This window comes from Salarias fasciatus, chromosome 3, assembly GCF_902148845.1.
Source record: "Salarias fasciatus chromosome 3, fSalaFa1.1, whole genome shotgun sequence".
In the NCBI taxonomy this organism is placed as follows: Eukaryota; Metazoa; Chordata; class Actinopteri; order Blenniiformes; family Blenniidae; genus Salarias; species Salarias fasciatus.
Window position 1 is genome coordinate 12,129,150 of NC_043747.1, and position 18,599 is coordinate 12,147,748.

General features: G+C 40.8%; 1 protein-coding gene across 1 annotated transcript in view; it reads right to left on the reverse strand.

Annotated features, from left to right (window-relative positions):
- Positions 1-18,599, reverse strand: part of LOC115386209 (phospholipid-transporting ATPase ABCA1) — a 132,072-nt gene that overhangs the window by 95,166 nt on the left and 18,307 nt on the right. The window contains exons 9-14 of the mRNA XM_030088433.1: positions 15,721-15,860; positions 14,964-15,080; positions 11,482-11,679; positions 6,547-6,752; positions 5,844-6,020; positions 31-253 (exon numbers count right to left, since the gene is read on the reverse strand). Coding sequence (XP_029944293.1) covers positions 31-253; positions 5,844-6,020; positions 6,547-6,752; positions 11,482-11,679; positions 14,964-15,080; positions 15,721-15,860 — 1,061 coding nt within the window. The remainder of the gene's footprint in view (positions 1-30; positions 254-5,843; positions 6,021-6,546; positions 6,753-11,481; positions 11,680-14,963; positions 15,081-15,720; positions 15,861-18,599) is intronic.

The window sequence follows — 18,599 nt, forward strand, 5'->3', positions numbered from 1 at the left end:
TTCTCCACTGAATGACTCTTTTCTACTGACCTTAACCATGAGACTTATGACCAAACAGGGGATTGTGAGAAGAACAATGTTCTCTGTGAGCGCCGCCGTCCAGAGGGCACCGTTCTGAATGCCCACGGACCGCATCACCTCCTTCAGTCGCAGCTCCTTCTCCAGCACCAGACTTTTGATGATCATGGACACGGAATAAATGAAGGCCACGACCAGGAACAAGGGGAGCATGGCTCCGATGCTCTGTATGAAGCTGCTCGTACGGGGAAGAAGCAATTGCAAAAGATCAGAACTCCGTGCTCGCAAACAGAGAAAACATTGACATAGAGACAGCACGGCCAGACGAGTGTGTTTCTGCACCTGCGTGTGTGTGTAAGTGAAAGGGTTTTATAAGAAAAAGGGGATGTTCTTGATCTGACAAGCCATGAAACAAAGCTGCATAAAAAAAAAAAAAAATTACATAACAGCATATCTCTCCCTAACCAAAGATTCAGGCTTACTTCACATGCGTCATGTTTATAATAATCTATCGAACACTATTAACGACAAAGACGACAGAAACTATCTGGAATGAAAGATATCAATAAGGTCTCTTCTGTGCAGAACATCAAAATACAACAATAAAATTACACTTCTCTCCAGACGATGCTACTCCGGCATCTATTCGCCCGATAATGAATTATCTGAGACGGTTCTCACAAGGCAGCCTCTTGGGAACACCTCCACATTCCACCAAGTATTGCAGTATTGTGTGCAAACGTACGAGACAATTCAAATAGAAGCGTCATGGATTTTTGAAAAACAATGAATACTGGAAATTTTTTTTTTTTTTTTTTTTGAACTCCTCGCAGGTTTGAACAAAGTCATCAAGCTGAACCTGACTGGAGGCAGAGTTTGCATGATGCCCCCGATCCAGATCTCACTCATTGATCGGCCGTCTTTGAGGCGTTATCACTTTCACGCTGCGCTAACCTTTGTAAACATGGCGCGTCAGCTCAATCGAGCATTTAGTGCCTCACCTCGTGCCCAGAGATGATGTATGATTTGATGCTGTTACCCCACAATAAGGCGATATTAAACCGGCTTCGTAATGCCACCAAAATGCCATGTCAATATCGTCTCCGCTGCCAATAAAATAAAGTGATTCCTTCGCTTTATGAGACAGTGAAGGAGAGACGTCAGTATGGATCTACTCTCCACTGATGCTTCAGTTGCATAAATGTTGGGGAGGGGTGCAAAAAGCACAAAAAGAGAATCTACTGTAATTGGCCCAACGCAGCTCGTCTTCTGAGCAATTTAACACAAACAATGGGGATAATATATTATCAGTACATTCGCATGGAAAGATTTCCTCCTGTAATTTTAGACCAGCTGGTTTTTAAAGCCTTCCTGAATCACTGCCGAGTGGGAACAGTTCACTCAAACATCTACTTTACTTAATTGCTAGTTAGCTCTGCGTAAGTGCTTTTTTCAAAAGGTGTTCTTTTTTTTTGCCTCCGTCATTTGTTTTTTTTTTTTTTCTTCCCTTTTAATTTTCACTTCTTTTCAAACGGCCCAAACTTATTCTACTATGATTATCATTCACTTGTGTTCTTGCTAATATCTCGCAGCACTTTCATGCTAAAGACTAAGTTGACATTTCATAAAGTTAAAAAGCAAAGCAACATTTGAACAAGTAAACTAATTTTGAGACTATTTAAAAAAAAAAAAAAAAATTTTTAAAAAAGCATCTCACTCATTATAAAAGTGTCGGACTTTCTTGTCAGCACAACAAAGAGATGGAGTCCGCTGCCCAGCGGAGGAAGTTCAGTTACACCCGGACTTGAATGAGAGACGGACACGCTTGTTTTTTGAGGACACTCGCGGCGCCCTCGTGGGAAGGATCGCTTTTCAAACCGAGTCTTGAAAGCCGCCGGAAAGGATTGGCTGACACCGAGTCTCTAAAAGTTTAGTCGTGGAACAGCTAAAAAACCAAGAAGTCGCTCATGAAATCACTCATTTAAATATACAGCAATAGCCTATTAACACGCTAGCATCTTCTTACAGTCAAGTTGCAAAGTTCATCAAAATGAATACTGGTTCTGCTCCCATATTCTCCTGATGGCATCCGAACGTCTCTGTAACAGCTGACAGCCTGCGTTAACTCCTGCGACTCTCAGCACCGAGGGGGGAAGAGATCAGTCATGCACACCGTGTCTGACACTGACAACCTTGCCACCAGATGCTCTTGAATTATACATTCGCTGATCGATCAAAGGTGCTTAAGTAATAGAACTCCAGGCAGGTCCGTGTTGCGCGGCTCCAGTTACATTGGCGGCCTGACCTAAATTTAGGAGACTGATTTCTCAGTAAATCGAGAGATAGTGGAGCACAGCCTCCCGAGAGGTTGGCGTATGCTTCAAAAAAAAAAAAAAGAAGGCTCCCATCTCATTTCAAGCAAATATACTACTGAGCTTCTTGGCTGGCACAAAATGGGCAATTCATTGAGGAGAAGAGGCTTTAGTTTTGAAATGTGGATCCCTTTACTGCTGGTATAAATTATTATCTAAAGGAGGAATGCATTTGTGACTCTCTGGCATAAAGTGTACTTAAGTCTGTATATGGCTTTTTCATATTTTATCTAACAGAAGGATTATATCTATCAGATAAGATACAGTAAAATTGCATTATACTTCACATTTTACACCTCAGCCCAGAGACTTTGGAGATTTTCTTCATGATTTTATTGTTCGGAAATACATTTACAGGAGAAAAAATGGATTTGTGGATGCTTTTGTCTCACTTCTATTAGTTATTTTAATGAAATAAAAGCATCTGTACAAGAAGGAAATGAGACTTATGAAAACTAGAAAGAAATTTTTTAAGTACTGGCCTATTTTAATCGCAATAATTCATTTGTTTTCTTTGATAACAACTCATTATAAAGAGGCGCTTGTTATCACGAGCAGTTCTTGAGGTAACAATGAATATAACAAGAGCGTATAACTGAGTTAAAGTCGAGAATGAAGAACTTTAAGCTCATTTCCATGAAAATAATTATAATGGCCAATGCATAAATGACCGCCTGCCCGGGGTATATCCAGCTGTGTTTCCAATGTCCTCCAGGATAAAGCGAGTATAAAAGACGGATGAACAATTACTTCTTTGTTATGCTAAAGGTGAACATTTAACCCCGTTGTCTGCATGCGCCATACTGCGTGTGATTTCTTTCCCCCCCCACTTTGACCAATCACCTTGACTCTGCCGCTGACATTTTTATTTATTTATTCATTCATTTTTTTAATATTTTTTGCTGCTTCTGATTCAATGAATGTTCATGTAATGCCTGTGGATAGTTCATATGTCTGACATGGTTTCAACATGCAGACGGCTACATGACATTTGTTTAAATATATACAGGAATACATCTATGATTGAGGCTAGAAAATAAAATAATTCATTAAGCATTGAACAGTTCATATGTACCTTATACATCAAACCAAAGTTTTACCTGGGTCCACTGCGGGTCTGAGTTATGTCTGATCTAACATCAGCTCCACACGATCGTGATAGACCCACTGATGGGTAGCATCGCCTCAGGATCCCAAACGGACGTGCCTCTGATTCAGGAGCGCGCCGCGGCGCAGAGGCCGATGATAAAGTACAAGTTCGCGTGCTATTAGGCCCCGCGGGGTTATCACACACGGCCATCGCGAGGCTGTGCACAGCGTGCGCGGAAAGACAGTAGGCGCTATCGCGGCTCGGTTATCTTAGGGTTCAAAAAGCCAGCAGGGTCAGACGTGGTTGAAGTAGCTCAGGATGCTGGTAGTTGGCGGCGTGTGTTACCGCCAGAAGCTTTGAGGAGGAAATGAGGAGCACAGAAAGGAAATTAAAGTCCGGTTTGCTCATGAGTGTTGTGGCCACAGCAGATAAAACGGGATTGTTAGCTAAAAAGAAAATATCGCTTGTGAGAGAGAAAAAAAAAAAAGAAAATAAAAGAGAAAAACGATTGAGAAATTAAGGATATAGTTATATATGTGATGCAGTTGAAGACGAATTCCTGTAGAAATAGGCTATATTACCAGTTACATATACATAGATGTTCATTATACGTGAACATTTTCATGGATTCTTCAAGGAATATGCAGAAGTACATCTTCTCTAAAGTTATAAACACCAGGAAACCAAAGACACACTCGTCTGAATACATCATGTCCTCTCCTTCCATTACTTGTTTTTTTTTCTCCTTGGCGACACAGAGAAGAAAATAATTACCACCAAAGTCTCCCCCATCATGCCTCTCTGTGTTTTAGCACATCTTCCTTTGTGTGATTTCACTCTCAATTATTGATGAATGAAAAAGCAGTTTTCAAGTGTTAATAATTGATAGAAATGCCCAAATGTCTCGGCAGGCGAAAGAGTAAATGGCGGTGGGATTGAGGGTATTGCAGCGCTTTATGGCCCTGATTTATCTTCTGTAATTATTAATCCTTTGTTTTAGGAAAGATGGCCACTGACGCAGCGGGGTCGGAATGAGCAAATAAGATGCACCATGACTGTTTGATTTCAGATCATTATCACAACAATGAGTTAAACTTGAGAACAAAGAGGAAATTGTGCCTCTGAAACTGTGAATTATTATCAGCTGGAGGGTTAGTTGTTATTGTATGTGCAAAAATCAGGTGTATTAAAAACACTTAAACAGTCACTGGTGGAGTTTTCCATCACTGGCTGTCCTGTATTTCAATTTGTAATGGCGCCACTCGATATTCAGCCCCCCCCAAAACGTGTGTGTTTGTACTTCAATTGCCAAATGAAGTGACCCAAATATGCATCTTTAATGTAAAGCCCCACAATTGCTTCAGTCTCTTTAAATATGTTGATCCAAAGCACATCGTATTTTCAAATGAGATCCCTAATCTCTGCAACGGGGCTTTCCCACGGGCCGTGGATATTTTGTGTCTCAACTGAAAAAGAGGTGAAGAGGGGTTGGGGTGTATTGTGTTGTTGGACTTAACTCTCCCTAGTAATTATCTCCTCTCTTGATGGCATCGCTGGGCTTTTCCTTTATTAATGGAGATCATAATGGTGTGTGTGGATGGAAGTAATTTCCCGGACTCGGAGGAAATCTCGGCTGCGGGAAGATTCAGAGCGATATCACATCGTTTGTGTCCCTGGGTGACTGATCTAACACGATAGACGGCGGAGCTATCAATGGATACATAGGCAACACGGGATGGAGCGCCGCTATCAATCGTTGCAGGTTATGGAGCTATGTTAGGCCCCGGCTCCGCTGCGCTCACTTTGTTGGGGATGAAATACGAGGAGGGAAGGGGACTCAAAGTGGTTGCCTAAATAATTCAGCATCCACCAACTATTCAGGAACTTCCTGTGGTTTTGACAAAAATCGATAGTTTTGACTCACTGTTTCCATCCCACTGCTTTCAATCAGTTCCTCTTCTTCGCTAACCTTCAATGCACAATTACATTTAGTCTCAGAGTCTCTTCTGATTTACTTTCATCAATGACATTGCTAGAGGAGATCTCTATCTTCGTTCTTTCATCTGTATGCAGTCAGGGAGGAGGACAAGAAGCAGGGAAACTAAAAAAATATCCAAAGATATTAAAGGAACGGTAAGCTAGACAAATACGAGGGAGCATCCTTCCACGGGGAAATGTGGAGGGCCTAAGTGCATGATAAGACCATAACTCAACTCTGCGGTGGCAGTGAGTGGCAACTCCCCGGAGTGAGCTGGAATGCATTGCTGTAATGCCTCTTTTTTCTTCCTGTAATCACTGGAATGACAAGAGCCAAAAAAAAAAAAAAAAAAAAAGAAAAACAAAACAAGCGCCTTTGTACTCACACATCATCCACGTAGCAGGGATACGGCATCTGCTGGACAAAGACGCCAAGCGGTTGGGTGTTTGACGTCTGCACTCGGATGATGCCGTGGTCCACCATGTCCTGCAGGTAGGCGAAGCCCCCCCAGATGTAGCGCAGGTCGTCGTAGGGGTTGTCTCTGGCTCCGGGAGACCATGACCTTATCAGAGGATGAAACACCAGAAAGCAAATGACAACCTGACAGACTGTGAGAGCATTATTGGACAGAAAGTCTGATTAAAAATAAAACAACATATGTGGGCTGGCTTGAGCACTTTTGACAGTTTGAGACTTTCTGTTAGATGTAGACCGCTCACTCTCAAGATGTATAGAAAATGCACTACTTTGAGTCATAATTTCCAGTTAAAGTGATTTTTCTTATTCCAATTATCTTTAAAAAAAATGATTCGAATGACATCCCCTGCCTCTTGTTCTGTAAAATGTCTCAGTCTATAAATACGCAAATGTGATTTCATAGTTTTACTGCTGTGAAAAACATCTTTAATCAGACTTTACCATCAAATCGATGAAATGATGGCATCAAGTTCTCAAACTAAACTGAACTTTAGGACTTTTCCATTGAACACATTGATTTCTGAGGAAAAAAAATCCTGAATAAAATAAAGTCATACACAAATAATCCCAACTCATTTTGAGGTTCAATAACATCGGGCTCATTTGCATACCTTGATTTAATATTGTTGGTTCTCTCCACGTTCTCGATGTCCATGCGGATTTTGTACTTGACATACGGAGGGACGCGGCTGGAGTTGGGCTGCAGGTTTTCGAAAACAACACTGGCCCAGAACGTATCGTTTCTCAGGAGCTCCAAGGCTTTGCTCACCAGATGGCCTTCAGTGGGCGCCGCCTCGAACTTATTCAGATCCAAACACTGCCAACAAAACACACAAGTATCACACACATGCCTGATTCTTCTTCTTCTTTTTTTTTTAATTACATTATTTTCAGTACACAGCAAGTCATTTCTTTATGTTGTTACTTAATATCAAGCTAAAAGGTCACGCGACCGAGGCAGGCACGCTGTACAACAGATGGGTATTTAGCAGAAAGTATCACTGAGCTATCGACTAAGCCATGCAGAATGCAGTTCCAAATTATCCGGCGCTGCCAGGGGGTGGGAAATGTTTGGTGCTTCAGCAGAGACGAGCAAATGAGATACAGCCTTGCTAGCACTCCCCTGCTCTGTAGCCTTGTCCCCCTGTTTCATGAGATGATAATGAGTTAGCCATCCTGGGAGGCAGTCACACCTGACAGCTGTCTACACTTCTTACTGCAGCAATAGCTTTATCATTTCTCCCTCAGGAGGCTGCGTTCTATAGCAAACTATGCTGGGGAACGGAAAAAAAAAAAAAAAAAAATCACAGCAACATTTGTTCAGAGCGAAGTATCGGGTAAATCAGAGCGGAATAGACTCACACGAGACCAAAGTTTGGACATGAACCGACTTGAATATATAACCGGGTACAAGCTTCAGTTCTAAACACGAGTGTGTCATTTATGCACAACGATTTCAAAAAGCGTCTCTATACTTTGCGGCGACCATTCACACCAGCTACCTTCCTCGAATTGAAAGAGAAGCCATGTTTATTATTTCTGTGATATTCTTGTCTCTGCCCAATGGGCTCGCAGTTAAAGCCCGGCAATCCTGTATCAACAATCTGACTCCGACTGCAGCCTGAGAAACGGGCCCCATCGAGGGCTCGCCAGTCCAATCAGGGAGGCAACACACGCCGTTTTCCAGACACGGCTTGGCTTTACCCTGCCCAGTGCTGGTGCTCCTGATTGATATGTGGAAGTGATAGGATCGATATGACTGGATCCTGTTAGCATATACAACAACACGACGACTGGGGACTGTCAATGGGCCAAGCTCGTGGCAACAGAAGAGCAGAAGATAAATGGATGTATATATGATACATGTTTAAAATCAATCAATCAAAAGTTAGTTATGACAGTGATTTTAGCCTTTACTGGGTCGAATCAATAAAATTGTTAGGTAAATCCTATCGAAAATATATTTTTTTCTGTTTGATGCGAAGAAGCATGACATGTTTTACAAGATTAACACGTCAAGCAAAATTTCAACATATTTTAAGCTCCTTGCTCAAAAACAAACAAACAAAAGAGTCAAAAATGAAATCTCTTCAGTTGTCCACATTTTGAACCCTTCAACATGGATGTTTTTATAAATTTAAATATAGGTTTGTGGTTCATGCTACTTTCTCAAAGAAGCGTCTCATGTCTGCTATTCTTAATAAAGCAATCATATCTCAAGTGAATGGATTATATTATGAACCCATAACATATGTGACAATATAGCTTCATTTTAGCCTAAATTAATGTAATAGATGGAATTAATGTGGCGCGCACAAAATGCAAGAATGGTTGCAGATAGTTTTCCATTTAGAGAGAAATCCCTTATTGAACCAAAATTCATTACAGAGGTGAGACGGCTCACTTTGACTTAGATTTTAAAATGGGATTAAAACATTGCAGGGGATTTAAATTCATCCCCACTTATGGTAAGCTTAATGTCTGATACAATTACACCCATCCCCCACAAATCTCACCAGTACCAACTGTGGCATTTCCTTTGTTGATGTGTGTTTAAGAGGTAGCAGCAGTTTGCACAGGGAGAACTGACGGCACTATGAAGCTCTGAGGTCTACCTTTGCAACAGGGGCATTCTGTACTCCTTCAATTTTGCCCATTCATCCATTCAGAACAGCTTATATTCAGAGTCTGTCTGCAAGAGGCTAAAAACACCAAGGACTCTGTTCATCTGCCGCAAGGCCAACCTGGCTTTTACTTTTTTTTTTTTTTTTTCTTCTTCTCTCTTGCTTTAACTGATTTCTGATTTAGTTTCTTCTCAAGTGATATATTAGCTGTAAATATTGTGTGTTGTTCGGGCCAAGCTCACTCAGACAACAAATCCATCTGCTTTAGATGGAAGTCAAATCCCAGCAGCAGCCGCCGTGTCCGGCCCTCATCATCTTTGGGAGCGGAGCCACTTTAACGCTGCGCACTGGTCTTGCTCCTCCGCTGGGGATGAACTTAAACTGGAGGTTTGATAATGAGTTTTCTTTCTTTGTTTGGGTGTTATTTGTGAAGCGCTTCCTTTGTTTAGGTTTCTTTATCTCTCACACAGGACACTGGCATTAAACTTCAATGGCTTTCTCAGTAATGCGACTCTCCAACAGCTAAACCAATGTTGGAAAGTGGATTTGATGCAAATGTCTTATCCGTTATATCCAAGTGCCTTTGTGCTTTTGAAAAAAAAAAAAGAGATCTTAGTGGAGATACTGGGGAATAGAGTTTAATATCTGATCTTCTTCTAGCTGAGGGACTGCTGAAACCTGATGGGAATTTTTTTTTTTTGACACGCTTAAAATACAGTAATCCAATGCAAATATTCTCCACAAACACCTGCTCAGTTACAAATTCAGCTCCTTTAGGTTTTATGAAGATTTTGCAACAGCACTGAATACAAAGTATGGTCATTATGCTGTAATTTATGTTCTCGCCAATAAAAATGTTTACTTCTATTTGAAAAATCTCTTAACGTTTTCATAGTCTATACATGAAAAATCTGCCTCTAATTTATATATATACTTCTAATAAAATGGACTCCGACTGCTCTTTAATGTTTCTGCTGCGGTGGCACCATTTGGAGAACTCATTCCAATTATAAAATGACCGCAAATAACTGAGTTCAGTGGATAATTTACTTTAACTAATTAATATTTTAGCGGGGGTAATGTGCGTTTCGATATTATCTAAAAACCTGTCTTCCCTGTCTTACTGCTGCTCAGCATTTGACACCTGTTAACCTGCTTTTCCTCATATATGCAAGCATACATTTTATTCCACCAAATACAAGCAAAAACACTGATAGAGAAGGGGTTTAATCAGGACACCTCGTTTTTATGGCAAAGATAAGATCAATGTTCATAATTAATGTTAGCAAATAATGAAGTCAGCTGGATGTTCAGCAGAATACTCCAAGAGGAAATACACTGGCTCATGCGAATGCTTTTGTTAAGTTGTATAACACTGTAGTTTCAAATGAGAATGAAGCTGGAGTCAAATTACAAGAATTGATACTGAACACCAACAGTCTGAATGGCATCTTGCAGCAGAACGGTTCTGTAGTCTGCGCAAATGTTTAAAATAAATGTTTATGTTCTAGACAAACCTTTCATAAGTTTCATGATCAGTCCACTGAATGATTTTTAAGATGGGACACAGTAGCTAAAACACTTTCAGATAAACAGTGTAAGTTTTTCTTTGTTAACAATAGTTTTTTTTTTTTTCATTTGTAATTGTATACGTACAATAGAGAATGAGGTTGTGCTGCTGATAATATCCATACTGTAAATACTGATGAGAGCCACAAACAACAGATTTAAATAGTGAGAACTCAGAGTAAGTCCTCGTCTATTTTTAAAAAGGAATAAAACTAAGCATATCAGGTCTAATTTAAGTTCAGTCACGGTCATATGTTCCACAGTGTGATGTAATGCTCTGTCAAAGTACAAACTCTTCACCTTTACACTAGAGTCTACTACCTTTTACAGATAATGCCTACTGTAAAGAGCACGAGCAACGGGGATTTCAGCCCAGGCTCTCCACACGAAGGTTCAAGTCTTAACCTGATGCGACCCCAGCGAAGAAAGACACTATTTCTCAAACTGTATGAATCAAGATAAGAATAATATCACGTCAAAAGCCTTCTGTTAGTGATTATTCCAAGCAACGAAATCTCCATTCGTTTGTCAACACAACTGCCTCCAGTCAACTTCAATATCAGTTTATCCAGTTCTGGGTCACAGGGGACGGGGGTTGAGTTGTAAGTCCATCACACAACAGAACCAACCACTACACCACTGTGAGTCAGGCCCACCTTTTCTTTTTTTGTTCACCTCATGTGGCTAAACCCGAAGAGCTAACCTCAAATCTTCCCCGTCTGTGTGTGTTTGATCACACGCTGCAGACAAAGAACGGCTTTGCTCCAGACTGCGCCACAGTCAATATATCAGTGTCGACTGCGTCTGTGTTCCTTTCTCGCAGACGCAACTCCCGTTTGATGCCACTTTCAGCTGCAGTTCCGTCCTGAACAATGTGTTTTCGTGATCATTATGGAAGAAATGTAGGGACAGATCTTCCAGTGTGTATGACAGTTCATTAAGTCAAGGATATTAAAGTTTAATGAACAAAAGACTGAAGCTTTTTTTTTATTGTGCTTGTTTTCAATAAGTACAAAAGCTAAAGGAATAAAGAAGAAGAAGGAAAAAAAAAAAGAAAGCCTTGATTTTGATATGAACAAAAGCAGAGCCCAGACACTGCAACAAAAGAGCTGTGAAACTAAAAAAACGGCACAATGCCAAACATGGACGCATTGTGCTTCAGTTACGACTGCTTCCATATCGCAGCTTCCCCTGATGTTCAACCGGCGCTGCGTGTCAGTCGTGAGCAGTGATACAGAGTAAAATATAGTGGGAAAAAAAGATCAGGAATACAAGTAACGCAGTTTTCACACTGTGTTTGAGTCAATCTAAAAGCTTGAGTGATGTTTTCAAGGTGACATGTACGTTACATACAGCCATGACAGAGGAGAAGAGCTTCAGGATCTGTGTTGTGGAGTTGTATACATCCCTCCAGTCGTACTGTGGCATGTCAGGGGGACGATCCTCCGGGGGCCCGTTGTACAGAAAGTTGGAGATGAGCTCGGCGGTCAGCCCTGTTCCCGCGAGGCGCTGGTTCAGGAACTCAGCAAACACGGGATTCGCCAGCAAGGCCTGATTTTTAAAAGCAAGAACATGGAGTTATTCATAGTTACAGTGGTCACTTGTAAGAGATATAAAAGAAAAGTGGTATGAATGTAAATGAATATGCATGAAGCTGAACAGGGTCTAAAAGCAGTCTATTATACAGAAGGGAAGGCTTGGGAGTTCAGCGCTGCTCTTTAGTGAAGTGGACTTTCATTTTTCTTTCTTTTTTTTTTTTTCCTGCAGAATTAATTAAGAGCCTTAAGATAGATGGCAGCGCTGCCACTCTGAGATGTACATCCACTATTTTGCCCTCCCGTGCAGTATTTGTGCATGACTGCACAAAACAGATGCACATTTGCATGGCGCACGCATTCAGTCAAAACCACAAATGAATGCAAATCTAAAATCCTGTCTGGAGACACACACACACACAAACAGCATACAAAAGCCATATAGAGGGGAGCATAAAAAAATAAATAAAGAAGCACACACACACGCATGTCTTTTAGTCAGCGCGGGTCATGGATCAAACAGCGATTGCTTGAATCATAATGCAAAATAAAGCGATATGTTCATCAGGGAACAAATATAACCTTGGCAAAATTGCGATGTGCGTGTGTATGTGTGCGTTTTGTTGAGAGAAATAAATGGCTCTAAGCTCCGTGTACAATAGCTCTTGGATAATAAGGCAATTTCACTCCCACCCGTGTGTTGCCCTCTATTTAGTAGCCACAACCAATCTCCTCCCTCTCACCCAGGATTTGTTTAGTTTTCTAGTGCTCTGAAATTAAGACCCAAGTAATAATATGACACCGTCACTGTAATGACAGTGTTTCTACATAAACTTAAATTAAAGACTGATAATTTGCCTGTCATGTACACGAGGGAGATCAGCGGAAAAAGGAAATTAAAAAAAACCCACGAAGAGAATAAATCAATTAACACACCTATTGAGGATCATTCTTAGCTTGTGTGCTACATATTTCAAAGCGGGGCCCCGACTTTTTGGACAGGGGGCAGGTGTTGCATTGACTACGGGGCATCTGAACCTCTGCAGTGTGAAATTGAGAGTTGAGATTCAGATATATTCTGCCCAGCGTGCTCAGTGGCATTTCGGTGTCAACACTTCGGATGATGTTCTGCTTAACCTCAGGACAAAGTGTCAAATTAAGTCATCTCCATGCTGCATGTGACCTTTCACAAAAAAATCAGTACATCTATCTTTGTGACCACTACATTAAGGCCATGACCCATCAAAAATGTGTACGTTTTATAGAGATGTGCACCATTTTCAAAGTCCTGCTGGCAAATTGACCATAGCTCCTGCGCTGGCCTAGAGGTTGAATATCTTCATTTGGAGACTCGTGAATATGACTAAATGTGCTGTACACCATGTAATCTCTGCTGGCATTTGGACTAAACAGTTGCAGATATGCCATTTCACCTTGTTGGTCATGTGTAAAATAAAATTCTTTGTTGTTAAAGGCTTGAGCATAAGATTCAATGACTAACCTCACGCCACGTGCCTTTTTTGAAGTTAAGCATCAATTTTCAGCTCAGCTTGGCTTTTAAGAATAAGAATATATTTTATTTATCAGCACCTTTCAGGACAGGCAAGGTCACTGTACAATGAACATGTAAAAAGGCATTTAGAAAGTGAAAAAGCTTGACATCCCACTACTGTGATAACAATCAGAGTTTAACATAAAAGCATATATTGTAGTGATAAATTAGGGCTTGAATGAACTTGAACATTTTTAAATCAAATGATACAAACTTTTTGAATTAGTTGCAGTAATTTTGATTTTGCGTGCATGAAAAAAAAAAATCACTCAGCATGAGGAGAAAGACACATTTTGTCACGTCGAGAGCCGTGACATATTTTGTTAAAGGAATATTTGTTCTGCTCTAGATGTGAAATATCTTAGGTAAGATTTCTTCTGGCGAATAACAAAACAAAAAAAAAAAAAACCTGATGTGGGTGTTCTGGAAAATACTCAACTGTTCCTCCAATCAACAATCACTTTCCTGAGGAATTTGTCACACAATCAACAATCAAACTCTCTCTCACACACACGGCGCAGATTAAGGTTTTCTCAATTTTGGCAAAATATTTTCACGTACAGTTTGGAACTAGCATAATATGAGCCGGGGCTGCCAAACCCTGTCTTTTAGTGCAACAAAGTATTAAAACAACTTTAAGAAGTTCACATCTAATGAATGAAACTTACAGATCACAGTGGATTTTTATAGTAAGTAAATCTTTAAAGGCCTAAAACAAATATGGCCACGTGACTTCAAGTCAAAAATACAGTCGGCTACCTCATATTATAATCATCCTGAACAACCGAACTGACTCACAGCCAAACTGCACATGTTGCCAAAGGAGCCACAGTTGCAGCCACGTGTCGCTGAAACTTTGATTTCAACTTTGTCGATGAAAAAAACGAAAAGTAGCTACTTGGAAAATATTCTCAACCTCTTTTATTTCCGAGCTATTTCAGTGAATATGCAATAGTACAGTGTGTCCTTCTATCCAGCTCTGAACCCTAAATGTTCCATCTCAAATGTAGTTGCGGTGGCGATGGTAATTGGTCCATCAACGCAAAACGTGTCTGCGACCTTGAAGGACCTCGGAAGATGACAAACCTCTAAAGCCAGCAGGTTCCTAGCGAGAGGTGGAGAAGGAGAGAGCCGGGCCGGGAGAAAATGAAGACAAAGGAGGATTGCTGGTCCATTTGTGTAAAGGTTAGGGCTAGGGTAATGAATACCCTCGCTATATGGAGCTCCCAATGTCTGCTTCCCTCCAGCTGCCTATAAGCTCATTTGGAGTGACACTGGAGTAATGTCAGTGTCAAGGAAATACGGAAAGGAGGCATGGGGAGAGAGAGAGAGAGAGAGAGAGAGAGAGAGAGAGGAGGGAAGTGGAGTAGGGAGAGAGAAGTGGTGGCGAAGAGTCCATGTCCTTTACTTCTATAGATAATCCTTTCTGCCAGGATGAAAATTATCCTGCACTTATCCATAATTACTTTCCTCCCTCGGTCTGCATATCTGAACAGAAGCTGCGACAAATTGATGTACATAGCATGGGTGTTCTCACCTGCAGCATATGTGTGGCTCATCCTTCATATTTTACAGACCATTTAAAAAGCTGCCACCGTTCATAGGAAAAAAAAAAATAGATAAAGCAACTAAATCTACAGATACTATAGATGTTCAAGTCTTGCATAGGTCTGTGGACGATCAAGTGAGCAAGTTTAAAAAAAAACAAAACATGTAGAGTCATGTTGAGTGTGTTCCAGGAGTCTCACCCGAATGGCATTGATTTGACGACTATCCTGTAGAAAATCCCAAACACGTGGCCCAATTTCCTCCCAAGAATCAGCCAGTTCTTTCAGCATAGCCAAGGAGTTGAAAGTGGAATTTGCCTTAAAGCAAACAAACAAAAACAACATTCATCTCAATGTCCCCCCGACTGAAAGTATACCCGACGAGGCTTCCTCTCCTCACGCTGAGCCAATGCAGACATGAAAGGACTCCACATTTGCACTTTCGGTTAATCCCCGGAGAAACTCATCACATCGTAACACTCACACACCCTCCACCCCCCACGGTGATGCATGTAAATGGGGTTATTTACCCCTGAACACTGACTTGTAAACAATCTGACTGTGTCTAGTGTGAAGAGGGTCTTTGCGCGCAAAACACCGGACCGCTCGCTGTGAAGTCGACAGGTTCGGCTCACGCTCATTATGCATTCAGAGTGCAAAATCCTCTCTGCGTGTCTATTGTTTGTTTTGCTTATGCGGTGATTAAACTGGTGCTAATCTCTCAAAGAAATGTCAGGTCGGGAAATGGCAAACCGACGTGTCCACAATATTTTGTGGCAACAACTTGTAAGATCCAGTTTTTTTTTTTTTTTTTTTTTTTTTTTTTAATTAGCATCTTCCCACTGACACCCAAGATTAGTCTGATTTTGATCTTAAAATGAATTGCTGTGTAGCCCGGACTTTAAACCAACATTTTCCCCTCCTTTTCAAGTGCACAACAGTTTTCTTCTCAACCTACTTCCTCCACCAGGAGACGGGCAGCAGCTGTATCAGGTGTGTAGAGGACTTTGCCTTGTAGTAGCGGCTTGAAGGTGCTCCAAATGTAGCGCAGACCAGGTGTGCCCTCCAGGGTGTCAACGAGAGTCTGACAAAAAGCATCTGCAGAAGTGGAGAGGTGAGGAGGGAAGACAGGGAAAGTCAAAGCAAGCTTAGAAAATCACCTCGGAATTTCAAAACTCCAGTATATGTAAATATATATATACATATATATATATATATATATATATATATATATATATATATATATATATATATATATATATATATATATATATATATATATATATATATATATATATATATATATATATGTTGTATCGGATAGCGCGGAGAAAAGAGAAGAAACACTGATCTGTACAAAAATCCAAGAAATCAAAGTCCAAGAAGCAAACATGATAAATATTACACATGAGCTTGAAACTAATACGGTGCTGCCATGACAACCAGCTTTACTCAACACAGCAAGAGCAAATATAAACATGGTATAATTTAATAAGTACACATGATATAGGCACATTTCCTTAAATAATTCAAGGACCTCACCATGTATACATTATATAACTAATGGAACTTATTTGATATTTAAATCAAACATTTTTTAACATTTACATTTTGCAGGGTTGAGCATAACAACATCATATTTCTGTACACAGCATGTAAAATGTACATATTCACACCAGAGGAGCAACTCTGATGCACTCACTGCACTGGCTGTTTTACATAATTTACAATTAGCGCATGCTGGTCCTCCTGAGACAATCTGTAACTGTTATACTCTGTACGGATCACTTTTTAATAATGTATTCAATCTGACAACCCCAGGGCAGCTTCTACAAGAAGTTCACAAAATCAAAAAAGTTGTGCTCCTGCTGTAATTTGCAGTAGTGTTTTGGACCATAAGAGGGTATAATGAGTCAATAATGTATCTTATTCATTGCTGTCAGTAACTTGGTGAAATGAAACTGTAAAAAAGTTAACAGCCATGAACACGAAATCATAGATTTTGGATGCTAAGAGGATATTTAGCCTTCCATTTCAGGTTTAATATCAAGTTCAGGTTGATAAAAAAAAATAGCTTGTGAAGGTTTCTATTGGTCTAATTGTTTTTTTTTGTTTTGTTTTTTAGTATTTTCACTCACTCTTCTTCAAGCTCTAATCAGCTCACTTTCACTCACTAATTGGCCAGCCATCGATAGTTAACCAAGTGGAATGAAAGCAAATAAAGTTTGCTCCTATTGAACTTTTAGACCGAAACTTTTGTCGATTATCATTTGGTAGTTTGTTGTAAAGACAGATAATCAAATGGCCTCTCATCGAATATACCATTGCTTATGCTATTTTGGCACAGAAAACATTCCAAGTGTTTTTTAATAAATAAAAAGCTTTATCTAATAGATTTCTTACAGTGTCACTGGTCCTAGAGCAACTTTATTAACAGAAAACTTCCCAATTAATGTATTACTCATCAAAAAAAAGAGGTCAATTAAGACTTCAAAGAACACGTGGGCAGAGGGAAACACGAACCAAGAGCTCAGGCCAGAGTACACGAGGAAAGGCTTCTGTGAACAGAGTTGAAAAAAGTCAATATGCTCAGCAGCAGCAGGATCATTATTAATTTAACTTATCTGCCAATGTGAATATTGCGAGGCTGGGAGAGTGCTGAATAAGTTACACGAGGATCTGTGCTGCGAGCCGGAGAACCTGGAGTGGCTAGAAAGGTTGTTCTTCTGCCTGGGTCTGCCTCGTCTCGACCGTAAACGTGTCATCCGTCTTGTGTGGCTGGCTATCAGACAATTGATCAGTTCAGGTTGTCGTGTGCCAGTCAATATGGCCGCCTGCCTCTTTGATCTGTTGCTAACCGCGGTTTTGTTGCAGCACCTGTCATTACGACAGTGTTTTTTTTTTTTTTTTTTCCCAAGCCCTCTTTCATTTTTTTTCCCCCCCCGCTGTCAAGACTAGCAACAAAAACCTGAAACCTGCTCTCTCCTTTCATCTCACCAGGGCAACCATTTTCCCCATCAGGGAGATTTTAGCAGCCATTTTCGGTGCAATTAAATGTTAGCCTCTCTGCCTGCTGGCCATCTTTCCCAGGTGCTCCTCAGAGGTCAGTGTGCGCAGAGCTAATGGCTACCCCTTAGTCTGGGTCTGGCCAGCTGTTCCCTCCACAGGCTGCACAGATGCCACCTCCCGCAATCATAACACTTGAAAGACAGGGAGTGTGTGTGACACACACGCACCTCTACCTCTCTGCTAGATAGGCTGTTAGATGTGCCGGTGTGGGGAAGAAAAAAAAAAAAAAAAAAAGAAACATTTTCTGTACTTACGAAAAAAAAAGAAAAAGAAGAAAGAAATTCAATCTCAGTAACATGACTGGCTTCGCAGCAGATTGATTGCAGACAAAAACGCGCAGAATTAAAACGAGAGGACACGCTGATTATCTTAAAGTCCAATGACGCAAATGGCTTTTCGTTGCTGCAGCACGAAGTAACGTCTGCAGACTCCGAATGTGCTGCAATATATATTTTGGACATGCAACGTGAAGGAAAACACACCAGAGTCGGCCTTATACTGTCAGGCAGCTGGAGAGGCGTGTCTGCGTTTGATTGACAGCAGCCGTGCGCCGCCGTCACACCTCAGGGAACAAGAGACAAAGTAAACAAAGTTTAGCTGGAGCTGCATGTCATGGGCGCGCTGTGTGTTGTCATTGTTACCGAAGAGTAAAGAGCAGAAAAGCTCCTTACTGGGCCCAGGTGGTGTTCCCTGGTTATCTTAAATGCTATTTAATGTGCTGCAGCAGAGCAACTAATTAGCAATCCTGCCTCTAAACTGAAGTTAGTG